Here is a 20490-nt window from a genome sequence, read left to right on the forward strand (position 1 = left end):
CAGTGTGAGCATGAACTGATTCATGAGGATATCAAATTCTTTCCAGTAGGAGTCTTGACCTGCTCTGAAAGGTTGAGCAAGGCTTCCCAGCAGAGGTGATATTATGAGTATAATGAGCAGGAAATAAGTAGGGGACAAAAAGGTTTCTAGGCATCGGGACTGCATGTACAAAGGCCCTGAGGTGAGAGGAAACTAGTATGTAAGGCTAGTGAGGCCACAGCTCAAATGCCTGGGGGGAAATGGTAAAAGAAAGAAAAAAAAGAGAGAGCCCAAAAAGGTAGTTTAGATCTTCTCCTTGCCAGCCCTTGCATTTCCAGTGACAGCAGTACCATGCATCCAGGATCTGCTATGGGCAGTAAGACATTTTCAATTTATGGCTCCTATGTCCTTAAATAAACTATGAACCGAGATGAGCAGAGATCTGAGTTTGGGATGGACAGGTGATGATGAGTGACTGCCAGGCAAAGTGAGCAATGTGAGACCATAACCATGGACTCAGGAGGATACCACAAGACCACAGAACTGAACAGGGAAGGCAGATGGGAAGCCTCATCCGAATGTAAATAAATAAAATCATAATAGCAGATAAGCAACAACTGAAACCTTTAAGCATCCTTGAGTAAAGGTCTCATACCCTTTGTACCTTTCTTTACAAACAAAAAGAAAACTTTACATTATTATATGTGAAAAACTTCCAATGGAAGAATTCTCTAAGACAGAACAAATTCTCACTGGAAGTACAAGTAAAACTTACACAAATACAATGTCTCCTCTCTTAGAATAAGCAGGGATCGCACTGGCTATGGTGGAAAATCCATATGAGTATATAATGGCTTCTTCAGTCTTCATAAATTTTGCCAGGCGCTCTTCCAAATCCAAATGAACATCTATTTCAACAAAAAAGCTAAATAGTTAAAATTGTCTTATGATTCTTCCTTTACACTAAAGAATAAGGAAAGGAACATAATGACTTGATTATTAACACTTTCACCTTATGGGTAAAATGTACCTATTTTTAAAATAATAAACCATAAAAGACATATTAAAATAATTCTAGGCCAGAAGCACTTCTGAAATAAATGAATTAATATCAACTACCCTCCTATCTGTAAAATGAGTTACAGAAGCATTTTTGCTTTGATACCACTCTACTGTAGGAATTCCAGATCTACTGACTACCTGGGTTTAACTTCCTTGACCAAAATTGCTGAGGCCACCTTAATGTACTGACAGTTTGCATTTTAGAGAAAGGACCTGTAAACTCTCTATGAAGATGTAACGTGTATCCAGTGACTTCTTTAACAATCTGTGTTAGTACTCTGTGGCACCTGCTATCCCTTGGTAGGACTGGGCTTCTACCTGAATTTCTTAAAAAGTATACTGGGAAATTCAAATTTATTGCACCAAAAGAAACAGGATACTTTTATAGAAGCAGCTTATGAAGAATAATTTATAATTATTAAAATGACATGTTTTTATTGCCCTCTTAAATCATTGTGCCTTAGCCTTTCACCTTTAGGCTGCGCCAGGAGTCTTCATGCCCTAGGATGAAGGGCAGCAATGCTTACAGTGAACCGTCTACCAACTGCCTTTGATCCTTAGAACTTCAAAGCAGTTTTACGATGAGAGATTATCAAGGAGAGAAATGAATTTTTAAACATTCCTTTAGCCCTTTTAACTGCAGTAGGACCCACATCTGGAGCTCTAGATCACAGTTTTCCCATCTGCTCTGTGCAAGGAGCAATTCTGATACAGAAAGGAAGAAGTCAGGTCCTGCCAGCTCTGAGGGAGAACGGAGGGGGCAATCAGAGATTGTAGAGATAGATTTTGAGGTGGTGGAAGAGGAAGCCGTGGTATGTTCACTGAGGGGAACTCCTAACTAGGGGCAACGGCAGGGGTCAGGACATTTCCACATAAGAGACATTTCCAAGTGGTGGAGAGTGCTGACAGTTAGCTAGAGCCCATTCTACTTATAGACTTCTTAAAACAATGTTACAAAATTATAAAGGATTTATCCCACTCCAATTAAGTAGTGATTAAACATAAAGCATGCTTCTCCCCATTTCTTAGTTTCAACACATACAAACAAATGAAATATTCAATTTCCATTACCAATATAGTTATTATTTTTTTACCAATATAGTTATTTTTTCAGACTGGATACTTTTCCTTATGTCAACATTAAATAAATGGGATTTTACAACAACACTAAGTTTAGAGGACTGAATCCCAGTTGAGCGAAGTACTGGATATGTGACATTAACACCACACCAAGCCCAGGGCACCAAGCACCTTCTAAAGATGTTATTAGTAGAAGGTTTCAGGCAAAACCTGGCTAGAGAGCAAAGAGCAGTGAAGGACTTATGAGTCCAAGCAGCTGAGCATGGGTTAGTCTCAGCCAGGTCATCCTTCCTGTCCTCTAGTGTTACCTGAGAACCATCACCCAGCCATTTTTCACTTTGCCACCAAGCAGGCCCCAGGTAGGAGGCCTCCTTCAATTACAGTACTGTCTCTGACTGGGAGAATCTACCACAAACCTTCCCAAGTAGCCAGCAAATGGACTGCCCAGACCACAGTGAACTACTTTCATTTGACATACCGATTTCAAAAAGAAAATCATGCTATGAACACAGACACCCTATTTTTGCTAATAATAAAAGGGATTTAAACCATTCTATAGACTCCTTAGCTCTAAATGACTCCTGACTGATGAGTGATGAGGCTGTAAAACTGAACATCGTTTTGTTTCAGGGCTTCAGCGTGAGTAACTTGATGAAAACCGGCATGTTAGGACTACCCCATCATTACGAGCACTCAACTGTTTACACACAGTTGCTGTAACGGTAGCAAAAAAAAAAAACCTTCAAACTAGAAATCAATGACTAGTATGAAAATTTCAGAAAGACTGGGCTTTCCTTTTATCTAAAGATCCTGGGTTTAGCAGATATCAGCCTTGCAAAGCAGGTTCTGTGACAGGGTGACTGCAGAACTCGTTTCTCTTGATGCTACTTGGTGCAATGAGGAAACTTTCAACCCAAGGGAGGGGAGACAGGAAGGAGGAAAACTGGCAGGGAGCTGTTCTTTGACTTCTGATATTCACATCTTTTGTGTGCAAATACATTTCAGTAACCGGTAGTGCAGCTCTGCATGGAACAAAACTCAAGCCCAGCATTCTCAAAGTCACAGCAGCAGAGGCCACTGCAGAAGGTGCTTTAGAGAGTCTCTCCAAGCCTCAAAGCACTGCGGGCACTTTCTCACACTTGCTTATCTTCAGGTCTTCCTCCCTCACCAGAAGCTGAGACAGGAGGGTCTGCTAACCAAGGTCACCATGAAGCTCGGACTAAAGACAGGCCTCAGGGGTTGAGATCTGGGGTCCCCCATCACCTGGTGTGCAGCTGGAAAAGCCTAAAACTGCTCTGTTCCTCTCAGGGCCTCCTCTGCCATAAGGGGATAATACCTAGCCCTTCCTCAAAGGGTTGTCAGAATCCTATGGGCTAGTGCCAGTGAACACCCAGGACAGCATCTGGCACGGAACAAGCAGCATGCTATGTAAAACTTTGCTCAATTAAACCTGTACCTGGAGAAGAAAAGGTTTTCTTTTAAAAGGGAAAGCCCAGCTACAGTTTGCTATCTTAATAATTATCTGAATTTCCAATAATTAAAAACTATTCTATTAAGAGCTACTTGTTTAGCTTTTTACTTAAATGAGATTATGTTACAGCCTTCTTGGCTACTTTCTGGAAGACCAAAAAATAGTCAACTATATCACATTTTAGAAACATTTCACCTACTATGTTTTCTCTTAAAAACTTCATATTTTTGCATATATACTACTCTTTAAAAAGACCCAAGACAAACAATTTTTCCTAAAAGTAAAAATTGTAGTACAAGATGTTTTTCAAAATATTTTCACATGATGAGACTCATAGCAAACTTTTAAAAGCTGTGCAAGCAGGAACTATTCCCACCTGAGCCAACCACAATCAACATGACTGGCAGGAAAAAAGTGGCCCATCTAGGAATTTAATGACTAATGTTCTTCCCACTAGAATATGCAATCATGGTTCAGTGGATTAAAACAAAGTTGTGTTTTGTTTGTTTGTTTTTTAAAAAACACCCAAATGAGCAACTGTTTACTACTGGCTCTAAAACAGAATAAAATGCCATCAACCCCTACCACACAACTGTTTTTCCATTTGGTGAGGCCAAAGAGTCAAGCAGGAATTACATATGGAAAACAGATCCCAGGGTACTAGGGAGAAAAATCACAGGTAAATACAGGTTTAAGTATATTAAAAACAAAACAAAGAAACAAAAGAGTTCATCGGCAGACACCCTTCTGGTGCATAGGGACTGGATGGCCCTGGAGGAAGAAAAGGCTCATTACAAAACTCCCTCAGAAGGTGAGGAGACATTCTGGTCACCTCTGTAAGAACTTGTTGAGCTCTACCTGCTGTGCCTCTAGGAGGCAGGAGAACATTTAGCCTAAAAACATAGATGAAATTTGAACCCAGTCATTGCTATATTTCCTTTTTCTGTATTAATCATCTAACTTATATGTTATTGTAAAACAGTAAAAAGGGAATATTTCATTAAGGAAATTTACTTGTACCACATGTGATTTATGTTCAGCATCTGAAAAGTCGGAAAAAAAAAACCAAAAGAACTAAGAGGAAATGGGTTTTGAGAACAGATGCTTGAATGTGATAACTCCAGGAAAGAACAAAAGGAAGACAAAATTAAAAGCTATCTTTTGGGTACCCAAGGAAAAAAGAGATCCTAAGCCTTGACCTAAACTCTTTAGGAACACAAATCTATACACAAGAGGAAACGAGTCTTCATAACTGTTTCTGCGCTTAGTACAAAGGGAAAATGTGCCCTAAATATTTAGAATAACTTAATTATTCAGTGCATTTCAGAGATTTAAAATTTAGATTGAGATGACCCCAAATAGTTAGTGATATTGCTGAATGTTAAAAATTTCAAGGTGAGCTAATATAACTAGAAATATTCAAATGATTACTTCCAGGGTAAGGAAAAACACAAAAAGTCCTGCTGGAAAACCAAAAAAAGTATAAATATGGGCATTTTATATATAAAGGAAGGAATAAACATGACATAAGAACATGTGCAACTGTTAAGATGAAGGACAATACATTCAAAAAACATGACAGATTATTTCTACCTGTGTCTCATTATAAAACTATCCCACTGCAAATTAACTTGCACCATTGGTCCAGATCCCAAAGTCCTTTTGAACTTTCAACTACAGTTTCAGGAAAAGGATAAATCAGTGACCAATAAAGTAGCTTACAGAGGACTCAATACACAACTATGTATTCACTATACTGCCTGGGGTGGCTCATTCAGATACCTGAAAGAGCAAATCCAATTTAATTTAAAACTCATTAATTTGGGGACTGGATCCCAGTGGTAGAGAGCTTGCATAACTGTGAGAGGCCCTACTTCCATTTTCAGCAACACAAAAAAACAAGTAAGCAAAAATACATTCACTTAAATACTAGGGTACAGAAGAATAAATATTGTATATAACTATTTTTCCAAAAGTGGGGGAAAACATATGTATGGAAGAAGTTTGCATATTCTCCAAAACATACTCTGGAAAAAAAAGAAAAGAAAAACTCTAGAAAAATTAAAAAGAAACTACTAATGGAAGCTTGTTTTTGGTGGGAGATGGAATGGTGGTGGAGAAGATAGGGCAGAAGTTAAAAGACTACTAATGTCTATTTCTGTCATGTGTTTTGATGTTTACATCCTGTACTGAATTACCCAGTCAAGAAAATTAATTTAACGGCCATTAATCTAACAACTCCATGTTTGAAAGGCCCCAGCATACTCTCATGCAGGTGATCCAATTGGAAAGTTAACTGGACTATTTTAACAATGTATTTGATAGCTTTGAGAAAACTGGTTTTAAAGATTTGAAACTTCTTTTTCTCACAATTTGATTTGGCAATAAATTTCTCATCTGCCTTCCCACATTATCTTCTAAGCAGGGGTCAAGGCTACACATGCAAATAAAATCCACTATAAAGAGAAGCTTTTAAGAAAGCAATTTCTTTATCCCAGCCAACAGTCACAGAAAGAAAGCCTTGTTAATCAGATGACAACCAACAACCTCATAAAAAAATGCCTTTTCTAGTACATTGTTAAGGAAATAATTCCCTACCAATAAAAACCAAGCAGACAACCCATGTTTGTCTTAAGACTAGAGGAAAGTGGGAGGCTCTGATCTAAACTCAGTCCTTTGATCTGCCATTAAGACTGGAAGTCAGGACACTGGGTCTAATTTTAGGATTGAAATTAATGAGCTGTGTGACTATAAGGAAGATGCTTAACTTTGCTGGGCTTTCTCTTCCTCTTCTAAGTAGTTGGGATAATAGAATCAAGATTTTTAGAGATTCATTATGTTGCTGGATTCTTGAACACTAATTCTCTGTTTCCAACATAAATAATGTAACTACCAAACTATGGAATAAAGAAAGATGTTCATACATAAAATCACATTAACTGTTAAAATTAAAACAAAACATTTGCAGGTAAATGGATGGAGTTGGAGAATATCATGCTAAGTAAAATCAATCCCCAAAACCAAAGTCTGAATGTTTTCTCTGATACGTGGATGCTGATACATAAGGGGGTTGTGGAAAAGGAAAGAATGGAGGAATGTTGAATTGTATAGAGGGAAATGAGGGGAGAAAAGGGGTGGGGGGAAGGAAAGACGGTGGAATGAGACAAACATCATTAGCCTATGCATGTATGATTACACGAATGGTGTGACTCTACATCATGTATAGAAAAGTTGTACTCCAGTCACCTACAATGATTCAAAATGCATTCTGCTGTAATGTACATCTAAATAGAATAAACAATAAAAAAATTAAAAACAAAACAAAAAAAACCCCAAAAGATTCAGATATGAAAAATGAGGATAGGAGATAGACGATATCTCCCTTGGTCTACTTTCCCCACACTTGGACACTGGGTAAACCAGAATGCTATTCTCAGCAATACGTCATTTGAACTGTTAATGACATTTTCACAAGAAAAGATCAATGTACACTTAAATAAAAACAGCCATAAAATGCCAAGATCTTCTTTGAAGACTGAGTTAGGAAGCTTTATGACATTTGATATATACTCGCCCGAAAATTTAGTTAGCCTGTCCCAGGGTCATACTCACACAAGGAAATCAAAGATCCTTCATCTTCATTCCAAAAAGAAAAAAGCTTTTAACTCCACCCCCAGCAAACCTGTTGCTGCCTTTCTCCCTGGAGCATAGTGATCAGCTAGAGATCTTTCTCGGCTCCCTCTGTGGCGAGGCATGGCCTGGAGTTAGTGCTTACCAGAGGACAGTGGGTAGAAATGATGTGCAAGGCCACCTCTCCTGAAGAGCTGTCCTGCACTTCTGTTGCCCCACACTGACCTGTGTCCACCACACAGCGCAGGCCAGTATCTTCAGACACTAGAGCAATGAGATGGGGAAGACCTGGTTTCTTGCACAGCTACGAAGAACAGCACCACCTGCAACTGGGCCTTTCACCTAACAGCTGGCACGCACAATGCAAACAGTATTCTCCACACCGCTGTGTCCTGGGGCATTTAGGAACACCAGCCTGACATGGCATGTTCTAAGGCACCTACAGCTCTCTTCTCCACAGGGTACTTTCAATCCCAGATCAGTGCACTTTCCAACAATGGTTCCAAACCACAAAATGAGAGTTAGGTAAGATATCACACATACCAGCTTAACACCCAAACTGGTTATATATTCCAGTGAGCTCTGAAATCAATCAAATTTAACTGTTAAAAGTAGCAGTGTAAAAAAAAGAGTACAACAACTTACCAAATGTGCCATAAAATCCTCTAGGGCCACAGGTTCCCACTCCATACTTCTTTAGAGATGCTAAAGCTGCTGCCTGTATTTTAGCAAAAATTTCTATTTTAATAATTTATCTGAAAGAGTATAAAATCAACACTTTCACACTTTTTGTTCTTTAACTCACACATCTTTTCTTCCTTTCTTAGAACTAAGACAATTCTTTTTAATTTTTTTTTTAAGTTGTTGATGGACCTTTATTTTATTTATTTATATGCAATGCTAAGAATTGAACCCAGTGCCTCACATGCTAGGCAAGCACTCTACCATGGAGCCACAACCTCGCCCTGAGCTAAGACAATTCTAGGACATAAGAAAACCACAGGTGTAAAGATTGAGGTACATGACTTAAAACATGAAAGTTACATTAGCTTGACTTTCAAAACCTGGTTAACTGAATGCCTTTATACTTTTTTGCACTTGTGGGCCTAAGTCCATCCTGAAAAATGTTTGCTAGTTCACAATCCCAGAAGTAAATGGAGCAAATACCTAGAATTTTTTTCTGACTAACTCAGGTCTGGCTCACTTGGTTCTTGGCTGCCACCCACACTAAACTCTATTAGACATTCTTGGTTCCCTTTGTCTAAATCCAAGTTATGAGTCTATCAGATGAAGTGTAATGGGAAATGCTTACACAATCCCTTCTGAGAGTCTACATTTATCTTTTATTTTATGTTCTGTTTCTTAAGTCAGTAATGTTATCTGTCCACTTCAGCATTATGTGCTACTTACCTTAACCCTAGGATTATCCAGCAATCCAAGAAAATTAAAGGAGGCAAAGTTTACACATTCTTTTCCATTCACCACAATGTTGTGGCTTGGAGGGCTAGGAAAAAGAAATGGAAAGTGATACACTTCAACACACATTCATGTCACATATTACCCTGGTGGTAGGCACAACACAATAGTGTCGTCATTCTGCCTTATTTGCACACCAATCTTCTCTTTTATTTTTAAGAAGTAAAATTAAAGTGAAAACCAGATACCTTTCTACAAATTCTATTCTTAGTAAGCTACCATGTACTACTTAAATAAAAAAAAGAAAAATGAGCTAGAATTCCAAGAAGGATTAATGGCAAATCTTTTGCTTCGTTTTAAACCTTGTTTAAGAAAGAAGTAGTTAAATAAATTTTCTCAGAAAAATCTGGAATTACACAAACAGGCAGGAAACCTAAAATGATCAAGATCAAAAGCAAGAATAGGCAGAGTGATTATGATCTTACATAGTTAAGTGGTTTAAAAATCAACATTATCTAACTGGGATTCCCCTCCATCTCCCCACATCTACACCCAAATTAGGGTGACCAGCTATGTAGGAAACTGATCTGAGCATGGTTGAGACAGAAGGATGGGTTCTTGAAGACACGCTGCTAAGCCCTCTGCTGACATACACTAAAGTATAAACCATGCTTCAAAAATATGGGGTCAAACTATGGGTCATGAATCATTTATTCAAGGGCTGTGAGACCATGTTAGTTACAACCAGCCTATTTTGATAAAGGAAACAATAAGAACAGAAGATGTATAAGCCATAGCACAGGGTGAGGGAAAGGACCATGCCACAGGACTCCGATTTCAGTTTTGTTTCTGTGTTAGCTTGTGAACTGGGTCACTCTATAAAATGCACTGCAGCTAGAAAAGACTGAGAACCGTGGCTCTTATGGATGCTTTTAAACAGAATTGGTAATTTCATGAGAAAAGCAACACAAAAATACTGGAAAACCAGGGAAGGAAAACAGTTTGAAGTAAATTCACAAAAGCAGACTGACTCATGCAAAGGCAAGACGACTCGGTGAAAAGAAAATGGACTGCAGAGATAGACACCATCTGTATTGTGGCTACTGACATCATTGGATGCTTGGGGATATCACCTGGGTTCCATGATCAGTATTGTCACCTGTAAAGTGGGAGAAGAATCTCTCAGGGTAACTGTAATTATAAAAGTGCATGGTCCATAAAAGACATTCTCTAAACATCTCCATTCTTCCTTGGGCCTTTGAGAGCTTTTTTCAAATCCAGTGTCACCCACCTCCTCAAACACTGTGATTCAGAATCACAGTGTCATTTACTTTCCTATTCATCAGGGCTTCTCTGAGTATCCCCAGATAGACTGTGATCGTGGAGGTGCTGGCAATCACAAAAAGACAAACAAAACACCTGGGTAGACAAACCTGAACTAGATGTTGCTGCTCTGAGAATTGAGGCTATTCTATGAAAACTGTAACACAAAAAGAAAATAAACTATCAAAAATAAGTACATCCTCAGCTCCAGACCACAACCCTAAGCTGCCAGAGGACAGACTGACATGATATAAGGATGGTATTTTGGTCTAGCACTTGGAGCAGGGAAGGAAATCAGCATCCAGTGCAAAGTGAAGTCTCCTACCTGTCTTCTATGCAGGCTACCAGGAAGAAGTGTCATACAAGGTACTAGATCCTGGGGTCTAAAACACTACAGGGTACCTTGCAGAAGCAAATCAAACCAAAGATGACCTCACAATCAAGATTTGAGAGGACTCAAAGGAGAGAAGAGAAAACCCTTCCCAAAGACAATCACAACCGTTCCATGAGTGAGAGTCAGCAGGCAAAAGAGACACAGAGGGACCACTACCTGGAAACTTGAGATGCCAGAACAAGATGTTAAGGACCAAAAGCCTAAACAGAAGCAAAGGTTGAGGCACTGTGAATAAAAGGATGGGCAGATGTAAAAATAAGCATATGTTACTTCCAGAAATAAAAACTAAGTGTCAATAAAATTAGAAATCTAAGATACAGTTTAAATACCCAGACACTGTAGAAAAATGAAAGATAAAGTCGAGAAAATATAAAGAAATCTAAAAAATATGAATGAGCACATACTGAACATGAAGGAAAGAAGTTCCAGAAGGGAACAATGGAGAAAAAAGGACAGAAATAACATTCAAATAGATAACAACTAAAAGTTGTCAGAAGTCATGTAAGACTGGAATCAGACTGAAAAGGAAAAATACATCTCAACAGGATAAGAATAAATTACAGAAAGACACATTATAGTCAAACTGCATGAAAGACAAAACATAATTAGAAGCTATTTTGAAAATCTCGAAAAACTGACAAATTTCTAGAGACAGATGATCCTCCCAAACTGAATCAGGATCAATTTCAAGCAAAGAAATAGAAGAAGCCATCAAAAACCTATCAACCATGGGCCGGGGCTGTGACTCAGTGGTAGAGCATTTGCCTAGCATGTGTGAGGCACTGGGTTTGATTCTCAGCACCACATGAAAATAAATGAATAAAATAAACATTAATCAACATCTAAAAAAAACTTTAAAAGTTGGGGGGAAAAAAAGTCTACCAACCAAGAAAAGCCCAGGACCAGATGGATTCTCAGCTGAGTTCTACAAGACATTCAAAGAAGAACTAATACCAATACTCCTCAAAGTATTCCATGAAATAAAAAAGGAGGGAACCCTTCCAAACTCATTCTATGAAGCCAGTATCAACTTGATACCAAAACGAGACAAAGACACATCCAGGAAAGTAAACTTCAGACCAATATCCCCGATGAACCTAGATGCAAAATTCCTTAACAAAATTCTGGCAAACTGTATACAAAAAACATATTAAAAAGATAAAAGATAGTGCACCATTACAAGTAGGGTTCATCACAGGGATGCAAGGTCGGTTCAACATCTGAAAATTAATAAATGTAATCACATCAATACACTTAAAGTTAAGAATCATATGATCATTTCAATAGATGCAGAAAAAGCATTTGATAAAATATAGCACCCCTTCATTCTCAAAACACTGGGAAAAATAGGAATAGTAGGAACATACCTCAACATTGGAAAGGCTATCTATGCTAAGCCCATGACCAAAATCATTCTAAATGGAGAAAAACTCAAAGCGTTCCCTCTAAAAACTGGAACAAGACAGGGATGCCCTCTATACCACTTCTATTCAACACTGTTCTTGAAACACTAGTCAGAGCAATTAGACGAAAAAAATTAAAGGGATACGGATATGAAAAGAACTCAAACTATCACTATTTGCCAGTGATATGATTCTATACTTAGAGGATCCAAAAAACTCCACCAGAAAACTTCTAGAACTCATAAATGAATTCAGCAAAGTATCCAGCAAAGTAGCAGGATACAAAATCAACATGCATAAATCTAATGCATTTCTATTCATAAGTGATGAATTCTCTGAAAGAGAAAGTAGGAAAACTATTCCATTCACAATAGCCTCAAAGAAAATAAAATACTTGGGAATCAATCTAACAAAAAAGGGGAAAGACCTCTACAATGAAAACTACAGAAGACTAAAGAAAGAAATTAAAGAAAACCTTAGAAGATGGAAAGACCTCACATATTCTTGGATAGGCAGAATATTGTCAAAACGGCCATACTACCAAAAGCGCTATACAGATTCAACACAATTCCAATCAAAATCCCAATGATGTACCTCATAGAAATAGAGAAAGAAATCATAAAATTCATTTGGAAGAATAGGAGACCCTTAATAGCCAAAGCAATCCCTAGCAGGAAGAGTGATGCAAGAAGTATCATGATACCAGACCTTAAACTATACTACAGAGCGAGAGTAACAAAAACAGCGTGGTATTGGTACCAAAATAGACAGGGTAGACCAATGGTACAGAATAGAGGACACAGAGACAAACCCACATAAATACAGTTTTATCTCATACTAGACAAAGGTGCCAAAAACACAATGGAGAAGATAGCCTCTTCAAAAAATGGTGCTGGCAAAAATGGAAATCCATATGCAGTAAAAGGAAATTAAACCCCTATCTCTCCCCTGTACAAAACTCAACTCAAAATGGATCAAGGATCTAGGAATTAGACCATAGACTGCACCAAATAGAAGAAAAACTAGGCCTGAATCTTCATCATGTTGGCTTAGGACCTGATTTCCTTAACGAGACTCCTAGAGTGCAAGAAATGAAAGCAAGAATCAATAAAAGAGATGGATTCAAACTAAAAAGCTTTTTCTCAGCAAAGGAAACAATCAATAATGTGAAAACAGAGCCTATAGAGTGGAAGAAAATAGAGTGGAAGAAAATCTTTTTTTTTTTTTTTTTTTTTTTTTTTTGCAGTGCTGGGGATTGAACCCAGGGCCTTGTGCTTGCAAGGCAAGCCCTCTACCAACTGAGCTATCTCCCCAGCCCAGAAAATCTTTTCCACACACACTTCAGACAGAGCACTACTCTGCAAAATTTATAAAGAACTTACAAAACTTTACACCAAAAATACAAAGAACCCAATCAATAAATGGGCTAAGAAACTGGGGAGATATTTCACAGAAGATATACAAGCAATCAACAAATATATGAAAAGGTGTTTAACATCTCTAGTAATTAAAGAAATGAAAATCAAAACCACCCCAAGATTTCATCTCACTCCAATTAGAATGGCTAGTATCAAGAATACAAGCAATAATAAGTGTTGGCGAGGATGTGGGGAAAAAGGCACACTCATACATTGCTGGTGGAGTTGCAAACTGGTGTAGACACCCTGGAAAGCAAAAGGGTGATTTCTCAGAAAACCCGGAATGGACCCACCATTCAACCCAGTTATCTCACTTCTCGGTTTATATCCAAATGACTTAAAGTCAGCATAGTACAAAATAAGGTAGCCACATCAATGTTTACAGTAGCTCAATTGACAACTGCTAGATTGTGGAACCAACCTAGGTGCCCTTCAATAAATGAATGGATAAAGAAACTATGATTATATATACACAATGGAATATTATTCAGCCATAAAAAATAAAATTATGGCATTTGCAGGTAAATGGATTGGAGAATATCATACTAAGTGAGATAAGCCAATCCCCAAAACCAAAGACTAAATGTTTTCTCTGATAAGTTGATGATGATATACAATGGAGAGTGAGGTGGGGAGGAGTAAGGAAGAATGGAGGAGCACTGGATTATGTAGAGGGGAAGGGAAGGGTGAGGGGAAAGGAAAGAGAGTGGAATGAGATAAATATAGTTACCCTATGTACATGTATGATCACATTAATGGTGTGACTCTAGTGTATACAACCATAGAAATGAAAAGTTGTACCACATTTGTGTACAATGAATCAAAATCACTCTGTAAAAATAAAAATAAAATAAAATAAATATATAGTCAAACTACAGAATTCTACCAATAAAGAGAACAATTGTTAAAGCCTCTAGGTAAAACAAAAGATGGGCACCAATTACACTGATATTAGCTTCATCAAAACAGTGACCAGAATATGATGGGGAATTTTCCAAGGGCTGCAGGGAAAATACCCACCCAGAAATCATTTCCCACAGTCACTCAAACAGGTAAAATGAAAACAATTTTCAATAAGAGATAGAGATTATCGTCTACAAATCCCTACTGAAGGATCTAACAGAATATGTTTTAGGAAAAAAAAAATTTAAGTTCAAAGAAGTAGGATGGATAAAGCAATAAATACTCAAAGATCAGCAAAGAAACTGGTAAACAGTGGTGATTCTTATAAATGATAATCTGAGGGGGTGTAAGATGGGGGGAACTGAGGCAGGTGGGAGTGGGGAATAACTGAAGTAGAGAGCAGAGAACATCCCAATCCTGCTCAGTAAGGAGAAGAGAAATATTGATTGGAAAGTTAGATAGGAGATGCTTATGTTAAACATGAGGGTCAAGAAAGAAAGAAGAAAACTTAATTGAGAAAATGAGATCAGGAAGATAGAATGCAAGGGAAAAGAGAAAAGAAACCAATAAAAGCATGGCATTTAGAAAAGATGATGCTCAAAATAGAGTCTACAAGTCATTTCCTCCTGGGTTTTATCCTTCGGTAACAGGGAGTAGCCACACAGGTGAGCCCTCAGTCTCTCACATCACTGGGCACTCCTGCAATTACATCAGGTATTTGTGTAACAGAAGCAGCAGAAGCCAGCCCAACATGTATTCTCTTGTTCCTTCCCTGCCACCTGGACTAAGAGAGGCATTTTCCAGTTGTTCTGCAACTAGGTGTGATCAGTGCTGCCAAGCTGACAAAGAAGAAAAGGACCTCTTTTGTTTTTTAAATAATAGTTATTATTTTTAGGATTTTTAATTAAAATAGAATAACAAGAATGGTTGTTCTTGTTCTGGGCTTTATTCCCCAGATACTATATTAACTAGTTTCCAGTTCAAAAAATTCTTTTTATTTTTTAAAGATTTCATTGGTGCCTTATAATTATATACAACAGTGGGATTTGGTACACCATATTTGTACATGTGCATAACGTGATCTGATTGGCCTACCACCTTGTTTTAAGGTGACTTATCAATAGAAGCCACATACCTCAAGGGTAGAATAGCAGGATGGGAATCTGGGTCCCTGAATATTTTGTGGAGCTGTCCCTCTTTTGCCTACAGGTGAGGGGAAATTAACAGCTACCTTGCTTAAACCATGGAAGTCTGGGTTTCCTATTATATGGAGGAGAGCCTAATCCTAACTACTGTCAGAAATGATCTCTATCAGTTCTACCTTCGGGTAGTCTAAAGAAATAATTTCTTCTTTCTACTACCTCTTTCCTTCTCTCTCCCTCTCCCCTTCTTACAGAGAGGTAAAATAATTTGACAAAAATATAGTATATATTCCCAGCCAAATCACATATTCCTAGGAAATGAGACTTCAAATTGAAAGTACTCAACAATCAAGTAAATAAAGCTTTTTTAAAAAGACACTAACAAAAAGCTTTAACACAGGGGTCAAGTGTAGGAATCACAGTGAATAGGTATTTGAGACTTGGGCAAAATACACAGATTTAAGCAAGTATGGATCTCAAGTATTAACAAAGATGTGAAAGTGACACCTTGAAAAATAATATGTGAAGTGATTCAAATGATAAATATGGTATCCAAGATGTCTGTAAAGAATTAGAATAAAATTATTGCACGAGGTAAGGGGTAATTCAATATTTTTAAATAATATTATTTGCACGATGAGATTTAATATATGTGTGATTAAGTTAAATAGATTACTTTTGGCTATTTCTTATACATCCACTTAGTTTTACATATCAACGTGGCCAAAAACTGCCTTAAATTTTCCTAGGAAAATTATGAATTACCTCATATTTCAGCAGTATTAATATTTATTATACAAATAAGTTAGTAATCACAATAAATGTAAACAAATCCCTCAGTTAAAAGATGAAGATACTGATTGAGCTTTTAAAATCCAATTATGTACAAGGTAAACAGAGTAAAGTTGAAAACAGAAGAGAAAGAATAATTATTACTGATTGTGGAAACCAGCACCTGGCCAGGAATTCAAAAGGGCAGGGGTAGGAGAGATTGAGTTTGGAGACTGAACCCAAGAGACTAGGAAACATGGGGTCTGCAGGTGATGGAGTGGATTAATAATTAGCTCCTCCACTGCACTAGTAGACCCAGGGAAGATTCCTAGAGTACGGTCTTCCAGTGTGGACCAGCAACTGCTGGGCCCTGGAGGTACACTGATTGAAAATCTTCAGACCAATCGTCATTCAACATAAAAGGTAGACTACCTAAGCCTAAACCCTGCCTCCAGGAGTTCCACCTATGGGATTTCCTCTTAAACTCTAGGAACCCCACCCTGAGGGTGGAGCAGGCATCACACTAGAGGCCAAACCACCTAATACTGCTGAGAAGGGAAAATGAGAATCATCTGAATTCCAAAGGAAACAACATTTTAACTTTTGATCAAGATTTTTTTTTTTTTTTCAATTTTAATTTTTCTTTTCTCTGTTTAATTGTGATCTGAATGGTTCATGGACACTTACACATATTCATATTTTTTTTTTATTCTCATTTCTAGTATTTTTAAAGCCAGTTATTTTTCATTGTTTAGTATTGTGAGGACTATGATGTTTGATTAGGATATTTGTTTTGTTTTGAATTATTTTTATTTTTAATTTAAAAAATTTTTACTTTATATTTCTCAATTACCTGTTTCTCCTCTTTTCTTCTGCTAAGAACCAAATTCTATAGTTATCCTTTTCACTCTTTCTTGAATTTTTACTTCTATTTTCTTTCCTCCTCTCCCATAATCACATCCTACATCATTTCTATTCTCTCCCTGTCCACCATTCGAAATTGTAAACCCTTTTGCAAACTTTCTGTTATTACTGTGGGCAATAAGTGATCAAATCATTTTGTTTATTGTGACAATAAGCACTGTATATGTCATAGCAGGAATTATTTGGTTTAATGTTGTATATTATTTGCTTTGGTAATTGTTATTATTTGTCTCCCCATAAACAGGTACTGAAAGCCTTCAAGGAACACTATAAGTCCAAAGGGTAGAAACTCTACAGCCTTAGACTTATACCGTCTGCCCCAAACAAACCAAGATAGTTCAATAGCAGAATCCACTGATACCATAGTGGAGGAAATGTCAGAGAAGGAGTTTAGAACATTCATGATTAAACTGATCTGTGAGGTAAAGGATGACGTAAGGAGTGAAAATGGAGACAAGATATAAGAAGCGAAAGATCATTTCAATAAGGAAACAGAAATTCTGGAGAAAAATCAGTCAGAAATCCTCAAAATATAGGAATAATTAAGCCAAATTAAAAATTCAATGGAAAGCATCACCAACAGACTAGACCACTTGGAAGACAGTTTCAGGCAATGAAGACAAAATATACAGTATTGAAAATAAAGTTGACCATGGAGAAAAGATGTTAAGAGACAATGAACAGAACATCTGAGAAATATGGTATAACGTAAAAAGACCAAATTTAAGATTTATCAGGACAGATGAAGGCTCAGAGATACAAACCAAAAGAATGTACCATCTTCTCAATGAAATAAAATCAGAAAATTTCCCAAACCTTAAGAATGAAATGGAAAATCTAATACAGGAGATTACAGGACTACAAATACACAAAATTACAACAGGCACATTACAAGGCACATTATTATGAAAATGCCCAATATACAGAATAAGGATAGAATTTTAAGGGCTGCCAGAGAAAAATGACAAGTCAAATTTAGAGGGAAAGAAATCCAGATCTCAGTTTATTTCACAACCATTACCCTCAAAGCTAGGAGTCTTAGAATAATATATACCAAGCTCTAAAAGAAAATGGATGCCAACCAAGAAAACTATACCCAGCAAAATTAAGCTTCAGAATTGATGATAAATTAAAAACCTTCCACAATTAACAAAAGTTAAAAGAACTCACAAGAAAGCCTATACAACAAAATATACTCAATAAGATAGTTCAAGAAGAAGAAATGAAAAAGGAAAGTGAAAACCAGCAAAGGGAAGAACTACACTAAAAGAAGAGTCAATCAAAGGAGAAAGGAGTTCAAAATAAAAACCAGAAATAAATCAAAATGACAAGGAACAAAAATCATTTCTCAGTAATAACACTGAATGTAAATGGTGTAAACTTATCAAGCAAGACAGACTGGCAGAGTGGATTAAAAACCAAGACCCAACAATATACTGTCTCTAAGAGACTGATCTCTTAGGCAAAGAAATGCACAGACTGAAGGTAAAAGGATGGGAAAAAACATATCATTCACACAGGTCTCATAAACAAGCAGGGGTTTCTATCCTCACATTAGAAAAGTGGACTATAAGCCAAAGTTAATCAGAAGGGACCAAGAATGTCATTTCAAACTGCTTAAGGGAAATATACATCAACAAGATATAATGATTGTAAATATTTATACCCCAAACAGTGGAGTATCTACATACATCAAACAAATCCTTCTCAATTTTCAAGTATCAAACAGACTACCACACAATAAGACTGGGTGACTTTAACATGCCTCTCTCATCACTGGATAGAGAAGCTTTGGAACTAAAAAATACAATTAATCATTTAGACTCAACAGACACGTATAGAATATTTCATCCATCAATGACTGAAAACACTATCCCCTCAGTAGCACAAGGATCCTTCTCTAAAATAGACCATATCTTAGGCCACAAAGCAACTCTTAGCAAATACAAAAAAGTAAAGATAGTACCTTGCAGATCATAATGGAAAGAAATTAGAAATCAACAATAAAAAATAAAAGCTACTTTAACACCTGGAGAATAAATAATAAGCTACTGAATGATAATGGAGAGCAAAAAAGATCAAGGATGAAATAAAAAAATTCTTAGAGGTTAAGAGAATAGTGACACAACTTATCAAAATCTCTGGGACACTATGAAGACAGTGCTAGGAGGAAAGTGAATTGCATTAAATTCACTCATTAAAAGAACAGAAAGTCACAAAAAACAAAAAACAAACAAACAAAAAAAACCCCACTAGCATTATACCTCAAAGCCCTAGAAAAAGAAGAACAAATCAACACCAAAAGCAGCCAAAGACAGGAAATAATTAAAATCAGAGCCAAAAATCAATGAAATTGAAACAAACAAAAACAATTCAAATAATCAATGAAACAAAAAGCTGGTTCTTTGAAAAAATAAATAAACCCTTAGTCAAGCTAGTGAAGACAGAAAACTCAAATTACTAAAATTCATGATGAAAAAGGAATATCATGACAGATACTACTAAAATGAGATGATAATCTAAAACTATTTTGAAAATTTATACTCCAATAAAAAAGAAAATCTTGAAGACATCAATAAATTTCTAGAGACATATGTGCTACCCAAACTAAATCAGGAGGATATAGAAAATTTAAACAGATGAATTTCAAGCAATGAAATTGAAGACACCCTCAAAAGCCTACCAACAAAGAAAGGACCAGAACCAAATAGATTCTCAATCAAGTTCTACCTGACCTTTAAAGAAGAACTAACCCAATCCTCCTCAAATTATTCCATGAAATAGAAAAGGAGGAAGCCTTCTAACCTCATTCTACAAAGATGGTACCTGACATTAAAACCAGACAAAGACACATCAAGGAAAGAAAAACTTCAGACATATATTCCTGATGAACACAGATGCAAAAATTCTTAATAAAATACTGGCAAATCACATATGAAAACATATTAAAACAATACCATGTCACAGTGGGCAAGGTTGGTTCAACATATGGAAATCAATAAATGAAATTCATCACATCAACAGACTTAAAGACTCACATGATTATCTATAGATGCAGATTCTATCTATAGATGGATCTCTAGATCCATTCATGATTAAAACACTAGAAAAAACAGGAACAAAAGAATCATACCTCAACATTGTAAAAGCTACATATGATAAGCCCAAGGTCAACAATCTAAATGGAGAAAACTGAAAGCATTCCCTCTAAAAACTGGAACGAGACAAGGATGCCCTCTTTTACCACTCCTCTTCAAAATAGTCCTCCAATCTCTAGCCAGAGCAATTAGGTAAAAGAATGAATTAAAAGGGATATGATTAGGAAAAAAGCTCAAACTATCCCTATTTGCCAATGACATAATCCTATATTTAGAAGACCCAAAAAGCTCCACCAGAAAATTTCCAGAACTCATAAATAAATTCAGCAAAGTAGCAGGATATAAAATTAAAATGCACAAATCAATTGTGTTCCTCTATACCAGAGATGAATTAACTGAAGGAGAAATTAGGTATAAAGGATCGCAATCACAATAGTCTCATTAAAAAGAAAATACTTGGGAATCAATCTAAGAAA

At 36.7% G+C, this 20490-nt stretch overlaps 1 protein-coding gene across 4 annotated transcripts in view; it reads right to left on the reverse strand.

Annotated features, from left to right (window-relative positions):
• Nucleotides 1-20490, reverse strand: part of SPTLC1 (serine palmitoyltransferase long chain base subunit 1) — a 73686-nt gene that overhangs the window by 40032 nt on the left and 13164 nt on the right. For all 4 annotated transcript variants that reach the window (XR_013758703.1, XM_079108629.1, XM_079108631.1 and 1 more), the window contains exons 4-6: nucleotides 8633-8726; nucleotides 7868-7940; nucleotides 755-887 (exon numbers count right to left, since the gene is read on the reverse strand). Coding sequence is in view for 3 of the 4 variants with exons in the window: in XM_079108629.1 (XP_078964755.1) it covers nucleotides 755-887; nucleotides 7868-7940; nucleotides 8633-8726 (300 nt within the window). In the remaining variant the exon portion in view is untranslated. The remainder of the gene's footprint in view (nucleotides 1-754; nucleotides 888-7867; nucleotides 7941-8632; nucleotides 8727-20490) is intronic.

Source organism: Sciurus vulgaris (genome assembly GCF_902686455.1).
Source record: "Sciurus vulgaris genome assembly, chromosome: 13".
NCBI classification, from domain to species: Eukaryota; Metazoa; Chordata; class Mammalia; order Rodentia; family Sciuridae; genus Sciurus; species Sciurus vulgaris.